This window comes from Theobroma umbraticum, unplaced genomic scaffold (assembly GCF_002168275.2).
Source record: "Theobroma umbraticum cultivar Fairchild unplaced genomic scaffold, ASM216827v3 scaffold_30.0, whole genome shotgun sequence".
Lineage (NCBI taxonomy): Eukaryota > Viridiplantae > Streptophyta > Magnoliopsida > Malvales > Malvaceae > Theobroma > Theobroma umbraticum.
This window is the reverse complement of record NW_018397254.1, coordinates 3,795,985-3,815,643: the sequence shown is the minus strand read 5'-3', so window position 1 is coordinate 3,815,643 and position 19,659 is coordinate 3,795,985. Positions and strand designations below refer to the sequence as shown.

The following is a 19,659-nucleotide window of genomic DNA, read 5'->3' as shown; positions in this document are numbered from 1 at the left end:
TATGCAGATATCCAGTATAATTCAAAAGGCACCAATAAAGGCTAGATGGTGATTCCTTAGCATGCAGTAAAGCTATTTTCATATCCCTTTTATTCTATTTTTCTTTCCCCACCCAGCAAGATCAAAGGGGAATTAACCAAGGGGTATATAAAATTATGTTTCCATGCAAAAACTACATTTGCATACAAAACTCTGGAAATACCACCTCTTTCTGAATTTTTTGAGCTATATTATACAATCTGTTGTCAACCTATACAAAAACACCCAACCTAATTCATCCCTTAGCATTCCAAGTTTTAAAAGGTCAAGGGGAAAAAACAGCAACCATCAAACCTCATTCACAGACTTCGGTGTTTGGCATGCAAAATATGTCGACCCCACTCATGGGATCTTGCAGAAGGAGCAGACCTTTATAGTTATAGTAATTAACAACCATTGCTAGGGATGGACAAGATGTGGGTGTGCTGAGCTACTGCTAGTGCTTGCCTGTTGGCCAAAACCTAAAGTAGGATGCAGCAGTTCTGCCTGTGGGAATGAGCCGTTGGATGGCACATCCAGCAGCAAATCATGGTCAGAACTTTCGTCAACAAAGCGGAGAGAATCCAGGACGAGAGAGCTACCATCAGGAGGCAAAGCGAATAGGCTTCTCGGACTAAAGCAAGAACCATCATTGTCTATGAGTTCTTTGTTTTCATAAGTAGTCTTCATGATCACCCTTTTGGGGCTCTTTAAAGTCCTTGCTTCTGAAAAATGAAAAACATATTTTCTTGAGCTAAATGGCAGAGTAACTTGTAACAATAGCAATAGCATGATTAACACTAGACTTAAAGGTCAAATTTATTCAGTTTCAGAGAAACTTACTACATATGGCTTCATGTTATTAGCTTCCACCCAATTTCATTATTTATGGATTGATTTGTATAATTTTTCTGACTCTGGTTTTATTACTTTTTCTTGTCATAGAACCTGAGTTGGGTTATGTTCAATTTAAAATTCAATGAAGCTATCTAAACTTTAATATCGTCTAACATGATTTATTTCGTACAAAGTAATATCAGCAGAGAAAATTTTCAAACCTGGAAAATTTTGACTTTGGCTGTCACGTGATCTCTTCATAATTATCATATTATTTGATGTAATGGCATTTGGTCCTCTATCAATGGCAGATCCTCCAGTACCACTTCTACATTTCTGCAGCCAAAGAAGTGCTAATAAACTAAGATATCTACTAGGCAAACTAAGTTAATTGTCAACAAGTTCATGCTAAGGTATCCTGGTTTAAGAAACCAATTCAAACCTTAAGTACATTATGGCGTTCCACCCAGTGGGATTTTGTCAAATTGAACAATGCAAGTCTTTTCAAAGTCTTACAGTCTTCAGCTTTCACCCCTGGGACGGAGATATTAAAGACCCCTTCCTCAAGCAGTTGCTGAAAGTAACATAAGTTCTCTTTGAATTGAGGGCTATCAAACATGCTCTTGAGGCTGCAGGTGCAAGGATAACAATGAGTGATTCCAGGTCATGTTTCCAACTATAGGTCATCTCTTTAGATATATAAAGACCATTACAGGTTTTCAAAACCATTTCCCTTTTTCTTTCCTCTGTTATCTAATTTCCAGTATACGGGCATCAGATACTATTGAATAAAAGCAGGATTATTATCAGCCTATGCATTCACACAAAACATGAAGTAGAAAGATGTTATTTTCCCTTCTTGATAAAAGAGTTAAAAAGGTACCTGTCAGGGAGTTTGACAATGTCAAGTGGAGGTAGATACTTCACTAACAGCTGCTGGTCCTCATTTGTTATGTGCTTCACAAACTCCTCAAAGTTGAGAATATCCTGCACCACACAAAAATATAACCACATGATGGAGAGTGAACATACATGTAATGATGAGAATTGTTCATGGTAACTCAACATTTTGCTTAAGACAGAGGAACTATGTGAAAGATTTGTTAAACATCCAGAGTCCCTACAAATTACAGGTTCCTAGTGCTTGATTGAGATTTTTTTTACAGTATAGCACATTTAGAATTGAGTTCTAAAGATTTACCCCTATGAAAAACAAATAAAGAAGAAAGAAAGAAGAGGACTTACATTTAAATCTATGTTACACAGTGGTGACTTATGACTTTCCAGGATTAATGATTTTTCATGTTGAACTTTGTCCCTGCCAAATTTCAAAAGGAAAAAAATTATTAATCAACATGAAAGCACCATCTCCAATTTCTCCTCACATTCCGCAGCAGCTATAAGCTTATCTTATGACCCAGCACTCAGAATGACACTCGATACTCAAACATCTTTCTCAAATCCTGCAGTGCCAAAGACATTCCTACTTGGAGCTTTTGAGATAAATTCCATGCCTCACATTGTTGTAGGAAGTGTAACTTCTCTACTCCCACAAATATATTTATCTTAACCCTTCTGAGTGGGCATGGTAAAATTTCAAAATATCAGAGTTAATGAACCACATGGTCCACGCCTATGCTTGTTTCATATTGTAGTGAAAAGTTTTACCTCTTGATTTGCTCGTGCTGCATCCCTTGTCCAGCAGGGTTCTTAGCCTTCTCAAATCCATGTCCTGAAAATTTGATGCCCTCACTATCATTATATGTAGGGAAGCTTGAAGAATGTGAATAAGCCTCGTTCATTGAATATTGTTTGTTTTCAACTGAAAGTGAGCTAGCTTCCGATTCCTCTTCACGAGCTATTGAGCTTGGATGTCTAATTAGAACACTTCCATGTCCAATCTCAACAGAAACCATGGGTGTTTCACTCTCAAGAAGCAAATCCTCCTCTGAAGATCCAGAGAAGTATGAAGACTGTTCATGTAAAATAGTATATAAATCTTTTGTAAGCTTCTCAACAGGAGATGGCTTTGGACGATTTACACAGGTTCTTTTCTTAGAAGGTACCATTGAGTCCCACACGTTTGATTGAGCAGGCCCTACAGAAATATAAAAAAGAAGACAAGTTAAAATCAGCATTTCAGACCATTTAAAAGTATAAACATGCAGCTAGAATGAAGCCATTGGCATTAGTCAAGATCAAGTTGACAAAGGAGATAAAATCTGAGTATGCAGATTAAACCATCAAGATGAACCACTGAAGGAGAAGATTCAATATAATAGCAAGAGGTATAATCTGAAAAACATTGTCAAACACATTGTCTCCACTCTCCACTTATAACCACAGTTCAGTATAGCGATCTCAAAGATATGAAAACCTTTTCACTTCAGTTGTTCACTGGGAAAAACATTAGGAAACTGTGTGCATCAGAGAATAATGATCATATTTTGGGGCAGATATACAACCATTTCCCTGAATCATTTTGGATTACACCAAGGATCGAACTCATGAATCTCCAATGAATTTGCAAGATGGACTGAGATGTTCCATTGAATTTAATATATGGTCCACTAGGTCTCTTTTCTTTCGTGACAAAAAAAAAATGCAATTTACTCTTGTACGGTCAAAAGGGCAATGAGGAACACTGATGGCATTGTGTCCAACCTGTCAAGTCACTAGCATCTCCACTGCCAAATTGAGCACAGCTTTCAGAATTAGATATGGCTGATCCGGAACTTGATCTATTACTTGTATCTTCATCCACAAACTTACGGATACCCTGGTTGTAATCGGGGGCAACTACTGCTGTATCATGATTTGGCTTTCTTTTCAGCGGTTTTATTTCTTTATTCTTATTTATAGATATGCTCTTCACTCTGGAAGCCCTATGATCCTCATAATCATCAGGTTCAACCCGAGCATGAAGTGGAGTATAGTTCGCAAGTGTCCCCTTAGTCCTCCACCGTGAACCGCATGCATTGCACAATACTGGCTTCTCAGGAGGTCCATTGCGCCAAAGAGGAGTGCCTATCACAATACATTGTTCTTAGTAAGTATACATTGATTTTGGACAAAGAGATATCATCATTCTGATATACTTATGGTACACTAAAATAAGTTTTTTTTATCAAACAAGCTGAAATAAGTTGAGTTGCAGTAATTGGTACAAACACACTAAGTTCTAAGATTATAAACACTTCAAATGTTTGAAAAATGCTGCAATGAGTTTAACACTCAGGAGTCATTCAGAGAGTTTGAGAGCAAATGACACTGATGTGGTTGAACTGTTTCAAGGCTTAAGAGGCAAAACAATGAACTTCAAAATAAAATAGAATGTTCTCCAGAACAGAAAAAGAACAAAACATGGTTTAAAACGAATTCAAGTGCAGTTCCTGAAAAGTGGTTCACAATAGAATTCCAATCCAGTGGAGGTCGACAAGTCTTATCAACAAAGACCAAAACACCGTTTCAAACAAACATGAGAGTATTTGTTCATTGGCATTGAATTTTAAACAAGAGCTTATTCAAAAGGAGAAAAATGAGCAGAAACTCAGTGGCAAGTGTACAAATGGAGGAGTTAAAAACAATGGCGTTGCAAGAAAATAAAGCCCTTTCAATTGAATCAAAGAGGACTGAGGTTTGACTAGATATCGAGGTTATAAACATCTATGGGAATGGGAAAGCAATACCAATTTAATGTTGAATCTGAAACTGCCCAGAATTCAACAACATAGACTCTGCAATTCCCCATTATCCAATAGAATTCAACCTCACTTCCCTTTTGTGAGATATGTTAGAACTTTGAACAAGAGTCAAAGACCAACCCCAAGAGATATAAGACTGAGAAAATGAATGAGGTTGAAAGAAACAATTGAATTCAAAAACAAACTTCAAGTTCAAAGCTTTACATGGATTGAGAAAAAGGACACCTGTTGTTCCAAATCCATATACAAACAGAATAACACAAAGAACAGCATATATTCTAAATTTATTATCTTTGTCCATGTAATCTGTTCCTTTTCAACACACAGTTATTCCCCTTCCAAATTCCAATGATAAAATTATTTATCCAAGCATATGAGATCATACAACAAAAATACTGATTTATAGAAAAAGGTTCAACATTTACACATATCCAAGAACTCAAAATTCCTTTTGTTTCTTTTTCTTTAGCTTCATATTCAAAAAGTTAACTGGAGAAACAAGAACTCACTTGTAACTCCACAGTGATAGCAAGGCCCTTGCTTGCCCATGTCTTTCTCTTTTGCTCAAGTGAAGAGAAATAAAATTAAAAAGGAAAATTTTTGAAAAGACCAAAGAGGAAAAAAAAAAAAGAAAAACCAGAAAAAATTTATTATTGACAAAAACTTTGACTAAAAACTGAAAAGTTTTTTGTGTATAAATTTGATTGGTTTCTTCAAGCTTTATATGACATATTCAACCGGGTATTAAAGGCTTTTTCTGCAACAACCCAGAAAGCTAGTTTTAGTTTGCAGAACAAAGCAAAATACAACCCAGAAGAGTTCCTATGTCTTGTTTATCAGTACAAGAAACATAAATTAAAAAAGGCAATAAAAATTAAGCCCACCCAAAAAAATCAGGAAGAAATGGAAGATTTTAGAGATGGGTATTTCAGCTTGGAATCTGTACAATCCAATGGAGAGAACAAAAGGTAGAGACTATTTGAGAGGAATCTAATAAATGGCTGTGAAAAGAGGAAGGTGAAATGGGAAGAAAGAGAAAGAAAAGAAAGAGAAAGAAAGAGAGATGGTAGTGTGTTTTGTGTTTTGTGTATATATGACCCCTTCCCTTTGTATTTTATATCAAGTAAAAATAGTTCAGCTTTCTTTATATTTCTCTTTTCTATTCCTCTTTAATTAACTTCTTCCCACAATTTCATGTCAAAACATTAAAAAAGTATAGTTAAAAAATTAAAAAAAATATATATTCAAAGAGGGGTTAGGGAATATTACTGCATTTGTTCTGTTGACTACAGACTTTTCAGCTTTCTTTTATGTCGATAAAATTCCCAGAAGAAATAGAATTTTGCAAACTAAATTATTGTTAAATAAAAAAATAAAGGAGAAAGAAACAAAGAGAGTTCGTTTGGCTTCTTTCCTTTTTTTCTTTTTTTTTAAAAATATTTTTGGGTAATAATTTAAATTTATTTATTTTTTTATTTATATTCTTGTTTGTGTATGTGATACATGATGTCGATAATATAATTTTTTTTAGTGGGTCTTTTCTTAAAAGAGTGTGAACCTAATCTCCACCGTCGCGCGTGATGATCACTGTCACAGCCCATTTCTACACCGTCAGATTTAATTAAAGGCATCGTCAAATTGGGTCCCACTCGATGAAATTATTATTATTTTTACTATTTTATTTTGCTTTCGCTTTGTGATTTAGTTAGATCTAAGGGATGATTCAAGGGTGGCGGAGGGGCTGTGACTCTTTTGTATAAAGCAAAAGTCCAAATACAAACTCCGTGAAAAAATAAAATAAATTTGAAAACAAAGGCAGCCAGGGGAAATCTAGCCACTAGATCAAAAGGATTATGACACAGCCAATTGATACGAAATCATGTTCCAAATCCGACGGCTGAAGATTATCAATCCTTCTAGACTTAGCTCATCGGATGGGTCCATTTTGCCCAAAAAAGTCATGCCCAATGTCCAGGTACCATGACTTTCATTTACTACATATTTTATTCATTTTATTCTTGTATTTTTGTTTATTTATACGTGCAACGTAGTACGCGTCATAATCATGTGCTAAGTGTACATGACAAATCTTTACCATTGATTCAGTCACCTAATCTATCAGATGGGTCCAATCACAGAATTCTTTTTGAATCAAATATTTGTAATTAATTTATCAATAAAAATATATTTACTTGCAAAATTGCTCGTAATTATGCCATATTTTGACATTCAGCCCACCAGTGCACAAAGGTTTAACTAAGAGAATAAAAGGGATAAAGCAAGGTTAAATATTTCCTTGTATAAAAATTAAAAAAAGAGGAGAAAATAAAATAATTGGAAAAAAATGTTTTCATTGGTGGGTCCCAACAAGAACTCATAACTGCTGGTCCTTGATCCACCGGTTCTTCTCCTTCGCTCCTTTTATTATACTAGCTTACTTCATAGACGCCCCTTTAGGCAAATATAATGTGTAAACCACTCATACCATGACATTTATTTCTAGTATTATTAATTTATGTATAAAATTTTAGAACGGAATTTTTCTGTTTTATAATAATATTTAAATTTTCTTTATTTTAATTTGAATATATATATATTGCATAAAATCAACTTTGATTATTAATAGTATGACCAATTAATGCATTTTGTGGGTCCAAATCCTTGATATAAAATGACCTGCCGCGTGTAAAAATGTAGTACTAGGGTGCATGATTGAAGCCACGAGCTGAAACACAGGAAGGAACCAATCCTTAATTTTAAAAGAAAGAAAAAAGAAAAAGAAAAGCAAAAACAGAAGCCGTCTTGGAGAGGGCAGGAAGACCTAATCTCCGGTGTAACCAATGAACTAATTTCTCTTGTTGGTTTTTAATAGAAATAGATATCCCAAGGCAAAAGCATGTTTAAATTTACAGATTGGCCACCTTATTGGGATTTTTCTTATGTATTTTTTTATTTATTTATTTTTTCTGAAATTCCCATATAATCCCTTCACCAACTGCTCCACTGTTTTCAGTGCTAATATTATGGTGGAACATCAAAAAAGTGTTAAAATGTGGTGTTTATGGTGTTGTCATTAGCACTAGAAAAGTCAGTTTAATCATATAAATCCCTTTCCAATACTATCCTTAATAGGATTTTATGTTCACATTATCCCTTAATCAGGATTGAAGATACACGATTTAATTTCCAAGTAGGGTGCTTAAGAGCTTTTTGTCACTAACAATTTAAAATCGAATTAACGGTTTTTATCCATCTTTAAACTAATTAAAGTTTAAGTTTCTAATTCTCACACTTTTCTAAACTTCCTTGTATAAACAAAAATTCACAAGCCATATTCTTATGAATAATTATATGATATAGTTAATTTTAAGGTTTATTTATTACTCGTTATGATTATTAATTGATTCGTTCGAAAGCGAATTATATTATGTATTTTTTACCATAAAATTGTTTTTATCATGTTGGGGTTGAGCTTTTGTAATTAAAAACAATCTTACATCAATTAAACTCGGGTTACGTCGATAATTCATATATTTAAACAAAATTAATTATTATGTGAGAAAGTCATTGAGAGAAAAATAAACGTTTGAATAATAAGACCAAAAAAGGGGACATGGGGAGAGAGAGGCCAGTTGGTGGGATCTCTAAATGTGCTGATTTTTTTAGCTAAATTATTGTGAGAAACAGGTCTAATACATCAGGTGGTTTGATGTACCTAGCAATATACTATATGGGTTTTGGCCTCATATCACATCCCTCACTTTCCTCTTCTTTGTTTTATGTTTTTTCCCAATAAGATCTTAGTGTCTTTATACTAAATGAGAAAAAATGGCCTAGATTTGTGGGTAATGGAACATGGGGATTGTCCCCAATTTTCGTACTATTATATTCCTAATATAATATTTATATTATTAATTATGGTGATGGGGAAGGAATTCTGCAATATGATAACCACTATTTGTTTTTTTTTTTTTACAGATAAATAAGTACAATTGGATATAAATTGCTAACAAAAACATAATGTTATTTTGACTAATTGCTTGCTTTTAATTAAAGTTTTTAACATTTCGACTTTGTAAAATATATGTACAATGCTTGTTTTTGCAATATCTATCGCTCTAAATGTTGCAAGTTGCAACCACCTAGCTGCTAATGCCAGGCTCATGCTATACCATATTTTAGGGATGGACCAATTTTATTAAAGTTTTTAGTTTTATTTTCCATGTAAAATTAGGAAATTAAATCAAGAAAAATTGAAATAATTCTCCAATTTCACTAAATAAAATAAATAATAATTCACATTTATTTAATTTTAATCATAGTAATGAATCCATCTTTTCAAACTCTTGATAGGTTTTATGTGGAATTCATGCACAAACTTTATCAGAAGCAATAGACTGAAGAGCATTGAATTTCAATTCAACATTTCCTCTGCCCCTATCCCTAGCCATTAATTGCCCCCAAGAAAAATTTGTGAATACCCAGGATCCCTAACCTGGAATATTATTATGTGGGGATACAAAGAAATCTATATACTAAACTTTTAAAGAGTTCACTGTAATTGTCCACTTAGGTAGTTCGGTCTTAGTTTATTTAAAAAAAATTAAATTAAATGTAGTTTATTAGGTTATAGAGCAATTCAAGTTGACTCATAAGAATTGATTTAATTTTTTAATTCACCTTATCATCTTTCAAACATACTTTTAATTTGTTTTTCTTTCAAAAGTAATTAGCATAATTGAATACTTATCTTAGTCTAACTTATTATTTTTGTGCACATATGAAGAAGTCTACTAGAAGAAGAGATTTAAATATTAAAGTGGTTTATCTCACAATTAACAAAAATGCCGTCAAAATTTCTAACTCCTTTTTTTTTTTTTGGGTAAAGGGGAAATCCATTTAATTAAAGCAAATTACATAAGGGTAGGTCAAGATATTCCTAATACATCAACTAATAATAAAGAGAACACATTTGGTGAAGGGGCTTCAAAAACACATAGGCCTAAAGACAGATTTGATGGTTGGTTGCCATCCAATCCGTGTAACTATTGGCTTTACGCAGCACGTAAGTGAGTAAGCAAGACCAGTCTCACTGAAGAAGATTTTGTATTTTCTTCACAATGTTTGCATTTGTCTCCAACGGAGATCCTGTCTGAGTTACCCTCTGAATAGCATGTTTGGAGTCTGTTTCTACCAATAGAGCCTCTTTCCTCACATAGTCCAAGACCCTTTAAGTTTGCCCAAAGTTCTACTTCAAGGGCAAACACTAGCTAAACGATTCAAATCTTCAGGATCAGTTGAAAGCATAGACGACAGATCCTTCTCCACACACAATTGGACTCAAAAATCGAGTGTCGACATAGTGGAGAGAGATGGAATTTAATACTCCAAATAGTGGACTCGGAAAATTTAAAGTTTTTCAAGATCTGGTTCAATCTTGTGTGCACGCAAGCTTACTTTGTTTTTCTTACTTGCAACAAGTTTACAGTGAGTTTTCATATATAAGACATTTTCTTTTCAAGTATCTTGGTAATGTGAGATGTTTAAATTTTATGAAATATACTATTTTTCAACAATCCCTCACATATTTCGTAAGGTTTTATAAAAAATTTTACTGGGTCAAATTTTGTTTAAGTGTAATGAATCGGTGCTTTTTAAGCTATGAACCACCCTTAGAAATAATGAAACATAAGTCACAGAATTTTGTTGAAATTTATAACTTATATGAATCAAAATTTTTTATGTGGAATATAGTTTTTATCAATCACATTACAACGTGGTTTTGTACAAATAAACCATGCGCTTGCCTGATTATTCATAAGTGCTGTAGAGAATTTGTCACAATTCTCATAGAAGCGGCCCTCATAGGAGCGGCCCCATTCCACACTTATATAGATTGATTCCATCAAGTGTATACTGCAATATAATGCACTACCCATAAAAGATATGAAATGCATTAAGAGTTTAACTCTGAAAATAATCGTATTTGTTGTTGAAGCGAAAATAACAAAATTCATTATCAAGATCAACCGCCTAGAAATCACCTACTAAAGCCCACATTTGTTTAACCCTATTACAAAGATAAATATAACCGATGGTCTTTCCCAATAGTTTAACTATTAGGATATTTTTCCAAGGTTTCAAAATGCGTAGCTTTTCTTCTCTTGATAAGCGAATACAAGGGCCATCAATATTCCTTCGTTATCTTCCTCACTAGAGTCAGGCACCTCAAATACCACTTTTTCATCTTCAGAAGCTTCCCCATTCGTAACATGTTCTTGATTTTCGTTAGATAGTATGTGTCGAAAGGACAAATGAGGAAAACTATCAAGCAATTCATTTTAGTTTTGAGGCAAAATATCAATAGGTTGGCTTCTAGGATCCTCAGATTCTAGTCCAATTCTTATCCTCTTGGATCCCACATGATTAACAAGTAATGAAAATCCTCCTCTAGAATCTGGTGGAGGATCTCCTACGATGTCCACCTCCATGCAAGGCAAGCGTGATTCTAAAGCTAGGGTTTTGTACTTGCTTTGATTTTATTGTTATTTGAAAATCAAAGCAAAAACAAGGTGTATTTCAATTATAATAATTAATAAATCGCTATAACATAAGGTACCATATATTTTACTATTTTATATTTAACTCCTTTATATTTATTTTTATTGAAACATTATTTACAAAATTTAACATGGTATCCAAAGAGGCACTACTCGTATTTGTTGATTTCTCAATGAGTCTCCCTCCGTGAGTAATTCATATTTAAAGAATCACTCTACTTAGTGGCAAAGGGAAGGGGTCCTAATAGAGCCCTTGCCTCCCAACAATTTCAAAATTTTTAAAATTTATCTTTATTTTTTAAAAATTTAATAATTTCGTCTCTACAAAAATTATAAAATTTTTCTCACATATTTTGATTTTTTTTAGAATTTTAGAATTTTATCATTAAAATAATTTTTTATTTGGTGAGATGCCTCACAAACAACTAATTTTAATAGAGCTAAAATAAAATCTATTGCAATAAAATTATTCCCAAACCCTACTTTTCCAAAACCTCACAACCACCCTTCTTGATCTCTTTTCTTTTTATCAAATACTATAGAAACAAAAAAAAAATCACACTTTTTTTGCTTGCAGCATTCTCTATACAGAAAACCTCTAATTAGTAACTCAAATTTTATGTCATAATAATTAGTAAGTTTGGTTTATTTACTTATTTTATTTTTAATATTTTTAATTTTAAATTTCTTTATTTATTGATTTCTACTTTATGATTTTGATTTAAGATTTACTATCTTAGTTATTTTTTATTGAAAGCAACAAAATAAGGATTTGATTAAGCACTAAGATTAGTTATTACTTATTTATTTACAGATTTTTTGATTGCTTTCTTAAAAATTATTTGTACTTTTTTATTTTTTTATATTCTTGTAAACAATTAAATTTTTTATTCGAGATTGCTCCTCATTGAATTGGTTATTAATATCATACTTAAATTTAGAGAATTACTTCCCATTGAATTATTTATTGATAATTAAGGGGTTACTTTCTATTGGGATGTTTGTTATTATATTTGTTAGTTTTTATTTGTTGTTAAGTTTATCTAAAAATTGAGATTATTGTTATTATTAAATTAGTTTTTATTATACTAGTTAATTTTTAAAATAAATTATTAAAATTAATTTTTTGAATAATTTTTAAAATTTATTTATATGAATTTTTATCGTCTAATATACTTTATATGATCTTCGACTCTTCACCTCCTCAAATTCCGTCACTGACCTTACCTATTATCAATAGACTGTAGGTGTAGGTGGGATACTCATCTAAATTTAACAATTCTTTATCCCAAATTTGAAATTACCCAATGAACTTTCATTGCCAATTACTGTTGAAAAATCAGGTAGGCCCGAAGACCCACAATTCGCAAATCCCTCAATCACATTCTCAGGTATGGAAAACAGGATTCAATCTACGCGTACTTGACTGTTCTTCAAAGTCTTAAAATATTCGATGAAAAACCAGAAAAAAAATTTTAAAAAAGAAAAGAAAAACCATCCAATATTGAGCATTGTGGGTGGCGAGTGCTGGGCCAGGCAGCATATGGCACCCCACCAGCTCCCAGCTGACCGAAAGAGCCACCACCCATTTGACAGCGGCTTTGTCGTTGCGTCATGGTTCGTGGTTCATGGCATTCCCACACCTACCCGAGAGCCCATCGCCAATGCCCACCAAAAGCTTTCATTTTTCTCTTTCAAAGTAAAAGTTGAAAACAATGCTACCATAGTACCACGAAAAAAACCATTACCATTAAAAAGAATAGGGCAGGAAAGGAAATCATGGTTTCTATGAGCTTTTTAGGGACCAGAAATTGGAAAGTTTAGCCTTACGACAACAGTTACTGGCAGTACTATAGGATAATATAAAAGTAATATTTGTACCCGTATGCTGCCTTGGGACAGCCTAGACCTCGCATTTTAAGCTTTCTTTCTTCAAAGGCACTTTGCATTGGATGTATAAATAACTCTCAGCTTTTTCTTTCTAATAATTGTTTGTCCTTTTAATCAAACTCTCATGCCCATTGCTCCCAGATTTATCTAAACGTTATTCGCTCCCCTTTCACTTGGTACTAAATTTCTTCATTCTCTCTAAACTACTTGTCTTTAGGAATATTGTGTGCCATTTACCCACCCGTCTTTTGTAACCTATAACTATGATGGGAAAATGGACAAACGGTAAAATCTTTGAATCAATTAGCAAACGAGTCAGGTAACATTGTGGTATGTAAAGGGTCAATGTTACTTTGGTTTTCATGAAAGGATCTTCTACTATTTTTTAAACCTTTTTGGAGCCATATAATCAATATGGTTTAATGGGTTCTGAAATTTTGATTGTGATGTTTTTACATACGTATATAATATGGTTTATGGTTGACTGTTGTTTCATTTGGTGACGGTCCATCCAACAAAACTTATATTCCCTTTTACTTAAAAATCCCTTGAAATGTGAAAGTAGAATGAGCAATTCCACCATTGTATTTTTTCTTCGGGCTTACCTAAGCAGCATAAGAAGAAAACAAACACAGAGAAAAAATGAGAAAGGATAACATCAATGTGGTTAAGCCTTTTCATATTATGCAATCCTGATGGGATTGGATTCCCTTTTTTCTTTTTTTTTTTAATTTCACAATATTTTTCTTTTATTTCTTGGGTTAATAGTTAAAACTAAATGGGTAGTTTTTTTTTTTGTTTTAATTTTCTCTGCCCATTGAATTTCATCTGTTTTGGTCCCAGATTGGACCCAAAAATCCACCCCAAGGGCATGCAAGGTCAAGCAAATGATATCATAAGCAAAATTATGTAATCCATTTCATGTTCCTAAACATTTGAATAAGTTCAAATTGGTAAAAGACAACACCAATCCAGCCACCCAATTAGGCCTAAATGAGTGTGATTAAAAAGTCAAGTGACAGGAGCTTTGGTTATGTAAAATATGAATTCAAAGGAAAAGATAAGTAAAAGAACAATCAAAAATAGATGGTGGGCTCTGATCAGGATTTGCAATGTGATAAGACAACTGAGCATGGGACCAAAGAATAAGTTAGGACTCCATTTTTTTTTTTTTAATATTTCATAAAGATATCCATCAGTTTTAGCTTTAAGATCCTGCACTCATCAAGCAATTTAGGCATGTTTTTGGGGGTTTACCTAATTGTGAGAGTACTCCTCTCGCAAAGAATGAGAAAGGAAAGCAGTTTCCCACATTTTTTTTTTCCTTCATGGTGCTATAAAACAAAGGCTTTGATTTAATGGAATCCTTCCATGGAAAAGAAAAAGTAAATCGCTTTTGGCTATTGCATGCTCTTGCTCTTTAGGATATAGGATGACGGATTGGTCCAAATAAGTCCCTGGGCCATTCTGGAATAGCCCAACTAAAAGAATGGCCCTCACTTCAACCTAGGTTGGGCCCTCAATTTTTAGGAGTCCGATAAATATTAATATATATTTAAAATGTTAAGTATTAAAATTTGTTAATGTGTTTTAAAATAGAATTGAAATGAGTTTGTGTCGTGTAAATTTGAATGTCTTTTATAATTTGTTTTATATATAAAGTTTAAGTTCGTGTAAGTTTATGCAAAGTTTGAATCATGTTTTCTATTAGTATTATTATGAAAAGATTTTTTGTTGAGATGGATTCATGATAATTTCTTGTCGTTATCAATTTAGAGGTGTGGTCTAACTTAAGGCTTAAGAAATTTAAGGACAATCAGGTAATTTGCAACCTTCCTCTTCTAACTGGAAACTCTTTTGTAATAGTCAATAAGCAAAGAAAAGAAAGAAAAAGTCATTCTTGCTTTGTTGTCAATATCTTCCCATCCAAACAAAGTATAGCACTTTCACATAATGCTCGTGTGACCACTACTCTCATTGCCATTTTCATTCTCATATCATTCGTGCTATTTGTTGCATTCAATGATGATGTAGGCATAATTAATTTATTCAATTATTATTAGTTTTTTGTGTATTAAAAGGAGTTTCCTTCCTTTGTCTTTGAGTTTACTTTCTCTAGGCTTGGCTTAGCCTTAGGTTGAGAATTTTCACTGGTGGTATGTACCCTTTTTTTTTTTTTCCTGATTGGGACAGGGAGACCAATTCATGAAATTTGGCGGTGGCCTAGGATAGGAGAGTCCAAGGTGCTAATCCACTCCCATCTACAAAGGATTTTATCCCCACTTGCATACTATTATCGCCATTTAAGACCATCAATCAACTCCAAATCCTCTCTCTCTCGCTCATTCTTGCTCAACATTTTCTTGTTTCAGATGCAGTCTTTCAACACAAGATCAGACAAGAATGATTTGATGTTGGGGCGGTGGGAAAATATATGGTTAGTAGATATGGGAAGAGAAACTTTCCAGATATTAAGAAAGGTTGAGGTAAAGGAGAGAATGATTCAAACTTCAAACTGAATTCAGATTAAGATTTGGCCATTTTGATTTAGGGCCAGCATTTTTCTGACTAATTGAGTGATCATGGCTGGCAAGTCAATTGACTGTTGAGATAGAATATGGAGGATACTGTATTAGAATATGTCCCTCTCGTATCATTTTCTTTACCCTTTTCTATCCTTCTTTATCTCTTTTCTTTTAAGCATTCCTTGTTGAGAGGGCACTAAGATACTTTGTAGATAGAATGGACTTCACGAATCATATCGGGCCTACGCTCCCCCATAAAGCTTTTGCTGCTATACTACCAAGTGCTAATGTCACGGGGCGATTCTTCAGACCACCCTCCGTGCGGCTTTGAATTCAGCCCTTATCTCGGCAGTAGAACCCAAGTCAGCCTTAGTGCTCCAGCACTTACTCAGCAAGCTCCAACACTCCCACGATGGCTTTAAGCCGGCAAGCAAGCTTGCATAAAAGAGAAAGGAAGACAAGAGAAATGCTAGCAAAGAGAAGCTAAGCTTGTATTGAATGAATTGAATTGCAATGTATCCAATGAGATGATTTACACAAAAAGCATGGGGTTATTTATAGCCAAGGTTTCCCCACATTTCCCTCCAAAAGTTTTCCCTCCAAAGCTTTTCCCTCCAAAAGTTTTCCCTCCAAAACATTTAGGAGGGAAAGCTAAAGTTTCTAAAAGCTGGACTTTCCAGCAACTCAACACATGGGTCTGGTGGGCAGGCACCCTCTTGGGCCTCCTGGCGGGTTTGGGCCGCGCACAGGTTGCGTGTCTGGGCGCTGGCGGGCTGATGCGCAGAGGCCCTGCGTAGGCAGTCTGTCTGGGCACTGTGCAGGCCTGCGTGCTGCTCCCTTGCCGAGCCATTCTGCGTGCCGTGTACCTGCGCGCCGCGCATCGACTGTGCGGGCTGTCGTGCCCGCGCGCAGTCTGCCTGATTCTGTCGAGCTGTCTCGCCCAGGGGCTTGGTCTGTTTGCCCCGGCTGGCACCCTGTCGAGCTGGCTCGCCCAGGGGTCTGTGCGCCCCTGCGGGCGCCCTGCACCTGCCTTACGCTATCCAGTGGGGGGGTCCTTTCCCAGCAATGCTCCCCCACATACCGGCACTTTGAGACACCTTTAGTGTGCTGAGCTGTGGCCCATGACACTAAGACTATCCTACCTCAAATGGAAAGAAAAATCAGTATGGGAGCCTTAATAGGTTTGCCATGAACAAGCATTCCTATTGCTCTAAAGTTCCGGATGAATGCAACAATTATACCATCAGGGCACCATAAGCCTTTTTTTTTTGTTTTCAATTCTAGCTCCTGCACCAAAACCAGGAGGCATATAGCTATTTGTTAAACACTCAGTTCCAACCACAAATCACACACGTGACTAAAATGCTACAATAAGTCCAAAATCAATTCAGATTGCTCGTTCAGCAAAGTTGCAAAGCACATTAGTTTGCCTCATAATGACAGAAGTATTAAGTCAATTCAATGTCTTATCTATGTTTAATTGCCACAGCCAACATATCTCAATCCAAGACATAACATTCGTAGCAAAAATTCAGGTTCAGAGGTACAGTAGCTCAAGGAAAATTTACAGAAATAGATAATCAGGGGGTAGCAGCAACTACATTCCAAGCCCCCCTTGGTAACTAAGAAGGAGAGGCCAAAAGAACAAGACAAATCTAATCTCCGCTTGCACAGCCTTTACATCCACAATGGACACATTCAATAACCTTTTCTTCCCTCAAGTGTTTTGGCACACGGCAGACACAAGTTGTAGCAAAGTTGTGATCCCGGGGCTGCATGCATCTCAAGCAACACAAACGTTCATAACCCGGCTGCAACAAGTAAAACAAGAAACCATAAAGATCAACTACTACAAGATTAAATTAAAACTTCAGAAAGAGAGAAAGAGAGCAAGAGAATATGTTTATACGTACATATAGTAGATACATGAATGTATGTCCATTTATATGTCTATTTATATAGCATATACACACATGCACACCATATATGTTATAGAGAAGAAAAATGGAGTCTGAGATTTCGAACAAAACAATCATCAATTAATATGAAATAATTTAGAAAATAATCAAACATGACCTAACTGAATTGCCTAATCCTGTGACCTTGCCAGTTCCAGAAAGACAACAACATACTATTTTCCAACAATACTCTATACCCATTGTTTGTATTCCTTTTGATTGCTCAATAAAACAAATATGTTAATCATGCAAGTCTCATATATGTCAAAAATATGATTGGAGGGCACTTGATGATAATGAACTAAGATACAGAAGGAGCAGAGGCAAACCTTCTTCCACTTCGCAAGAAGATTGCGGTCAGCATAGCCTTGGTCCAAGCAGAACTCATACAACTCCTTGGATATCTCCTTCCTCCGGTGGTAAAGGTCAAAAATATAGCGGCTCTTCTGGTGTGCAACTTTGAAAATAGGCCACAATGTCTCGCATTTTCTCTTACCGTCATGAGGATCATTCTCAGCTGTCCAAAGAGTTGATAATTAGTTCACCACATCAAGATGATAGTAAAAGATTCAACAATTAAGTAGAGAATACAAAAATACTTCGATGCATAAAAAATCCACCTTCTCTCATCTTTGCTTGTAGTTCACGAAGCGTAGGCTCAATCAATTCCCATCCTTCCGGAAATTTTACACGGTTTGTCTTCACCTTCGGCATTGTTCGACCTGCCATTAATGTCCATTGACAAATTACTACCATATATTTTTCCTGGCAATTTTTCATCATGCCACAAAACCTAAATCAAAATTATGTAAAAAGAGGTATCTTGCCGATAATTTAAAAATCACAGCCTATTGCCTACTTCTTTAGCTCCTACGAACCGGAAATAAAGACGGAAACGCTCGGTTTTTTTCTCTCTCAATTAGAAGCTAAATAGGAGAGGTAGAACTCACTGCACCTGCAAAGTACGGAGCTTGAGGGTGAGAGAAAGAGGAATTAGGCTAAGAGAATAGTCCTCAATCAACGACAGAAGTCGATCTGGGTCGTCTGCGTCACGAATTGGGATTCCAAACAGAACTATGTCGGTTTACGCGGCGGGCTGCTGATGGAACTCTTGTGCTTCGATTTTGCGGTGTTTGGATCGACAACCTGCGGGCTTCAAGTGAGAAGAGAGAGAGAGGGAATCTATAAATCGCCCCACACGCGTAGCAATAGGAGAGCAAGAGTCCACGTTGGCCATGGAGTAGAATGTTTATCAAAAATGAACTTGGGAAACGACAGCGTTTAATAGCTAAATTTCTTGAACTTACCAAAAACTGTTTTTCCTTGTCTACAAAAGACATCATATCTATATTAATTTTTAAAATTTTTAAAAAATTTAAAAAAATTATTATCTTTAATTAAAATTTTATATTTTTATTTTAAATTAAATAATTTTTATAATTAATAATTTATTTATCGAAAATATTATTTGTTATTTTATATCTTGAATGTACTAATATGCTATAACAAAAGATGACATGACGAATTAAAATGACATGACATATCCTTAATTTAAATTCACCAATTGGCTTACCATACAATGCAAAACAAACCCTCAATCTCTGCATATAGAGAGTGAAACAAGAAGCACAAAAATCCCAGGGCAAAAATAAAGCCAGCTGTCAAGCAGATAAATCCCTAAATTCAGGAATCAATAGACTATATAAGATATAGACTGTTGTGTCCAAATCCAAATATTCAACAACTAAGCTCATCCCCATAAAAGCATACTCCTTTGCAACATAATATGTGGAGTATGGGCAATGGAAACTATCCATCCTACAGAACCATTAGTACAATTGAGCAACAATGACAACTCTTGGTTGTATACATGATTAACTAAATTTGACAAAATTCAAGCCTTTAGTTGTTTCAACTTCTCTTACTAAAAGCCTCAATTATTCAGACTTATCTCTCAATACGCACATACTAACAAAAAAGTGGAGAAACAAAAAATATGCACCATGGAATCGGTTTTGACAATCATCTCATTTGAGTATGCTGACTGCTGCTGGAGGTAGCATCCTGGTGACTTTCGATTGTGTCTGGTTGATGCGTATTTGCTATTTTCTCCGCTTCAGCTTTCTCAAGCAAGGCTTGTTGTTGCATGTTTGCTATTTTCTCAGCT

The 19,659-nt window shown here is 34.7% G+C and overlaps 3 protein-coding genes across 4 annotated transcripts in view; all 3 read right to left on the bottom strand.

The window, feature by feature from the left end:
* Positions 1-93: 93 nt before the first annotated feature.
* GATA26 (GATA transcription factor 26) lies at positions 94-5,633 on the bottom strand. Its single transcript, XM_021419633.2, has 8 exons — positions 5,069-5,633; positions 3,520-3,882; positions 2,524-2,953; positions 2,101-2,173; positions 1,739-1,842; positions 1,298-1,484; positions 1,077-1,191; positions 94-743 (listed from the first exon to the last, which is right to left on the bottom strand). Exons 1-8 carry the CDS (start codon positions 5,106-5,108, stop codon positions 439-441), a joined length of 1,617 nt encoding a protein of 538 aa, XP_021275308.1. The 5' UTR covers positions 5,109-5,633; the 3' UTR covers positions 94-438.
* An 11,349-nt stretch (positions 5,634-16,982) lies between these two features.
* LOC110410449 (protein BUD31 homolog 2) lies at positions 16,983-18,704 on the bottom strand. Of its 2 annotated transcripts, XM_021420143.1 has the most exons (4): positions 18,448-18,704; positions 18,113-18,214; positions 17,822-18,009; positions 16,983-17,345 (listed from the first exon to the last, which is right to left on the bottom strand). In XM_021420143.1, exons 2-4 carry the CDS (start codon positions 18,204-18,206, stop codon positions 17,190-17,192), a joined length of 438 nt encoding a protein of 145 aa, XP_021275818.1. In that variant the 5' UTR covers positions 18,207-18,214; positions 18,448-18,704; the 3' UTR covers positions 16,983-17,189. The 2 variants fall into 2 exon arrangements, with proteins under 2 accessions (XP_021275818.1, XP_089638622.1); XM_089782496.1 differs by lacking the exon at positions 18,448-18,704 and having other exon boundaries at positions 18,113-18,221.
* Positions 18,705-19,174: 470 nt separating this feature from the next.
* Positions 19,175-19,659, bottom strand: part of LOC110410443 (transcription factor IIIB) — a 3,062-nt gene continuing 2,577 nt past the window's right edge. Inside the window, exon 5 of the mRNA XM_089782494.1 lies at positions 19,175-19,659. Within this exon, the coding sequence (XP_089638620.1) occupies positions 19,515-19,659 (145 nt within the window). The 3' untranslated portion in view covers positions 19,175-19,514.

What these genes read in the sequence shown, in the direction of transcription:
- GATA26 (XM_021419633.2), bottom strand. Translation starts at nt 5,108, where the DNA reads ATGGGCAAGCAAGGGCCTTGCTATCACTGTGGAGTTACAA. An exon ending in CAGCACGAGCAAATCAAGAG is followed by an intron (nt 2,174 to 2,523) that starts GTAAAACTTTTC and finishes GAAATTTGGCAG; the next exon opens with GGACAAAGTTCAACATGAAA. An exon ending in TGTGTAACATAGATTTAAAT is followed by an intron (nt 1,843 to 2,100) that starts GTAAGTCCTCTT and finishes TGTGTGGTGCAG; the next exon opens with GATATTCTCAACTTTGAGGA.
- LOC110410449 (XM_089782496.1), bottom strand. Translation starts at nt 18,221, where the DNA reads ATGGCAGGTCGAACAATGCCGAAGGTGAAGACAAACCGTGTAAAATTT. An exon ending in ACAAGCAAAGATGAGAGAAG is followed by an intron (nt 18,010 to 18,112) that starts GTGGATTTTTTA and finishes CTCTTTGGACAG; the next exon opens with CTGAGAATGATCCTCATGAC. An exon ending in TTCTTGCGAAGTGGAAGAAG is followed by an intron (nt 17,346 to 17,821) that starts GTTTGCCTCTGC and finishes TACTTGTTGCAG; the next exon opens with CCGGGTTATGAACGTTTGTG.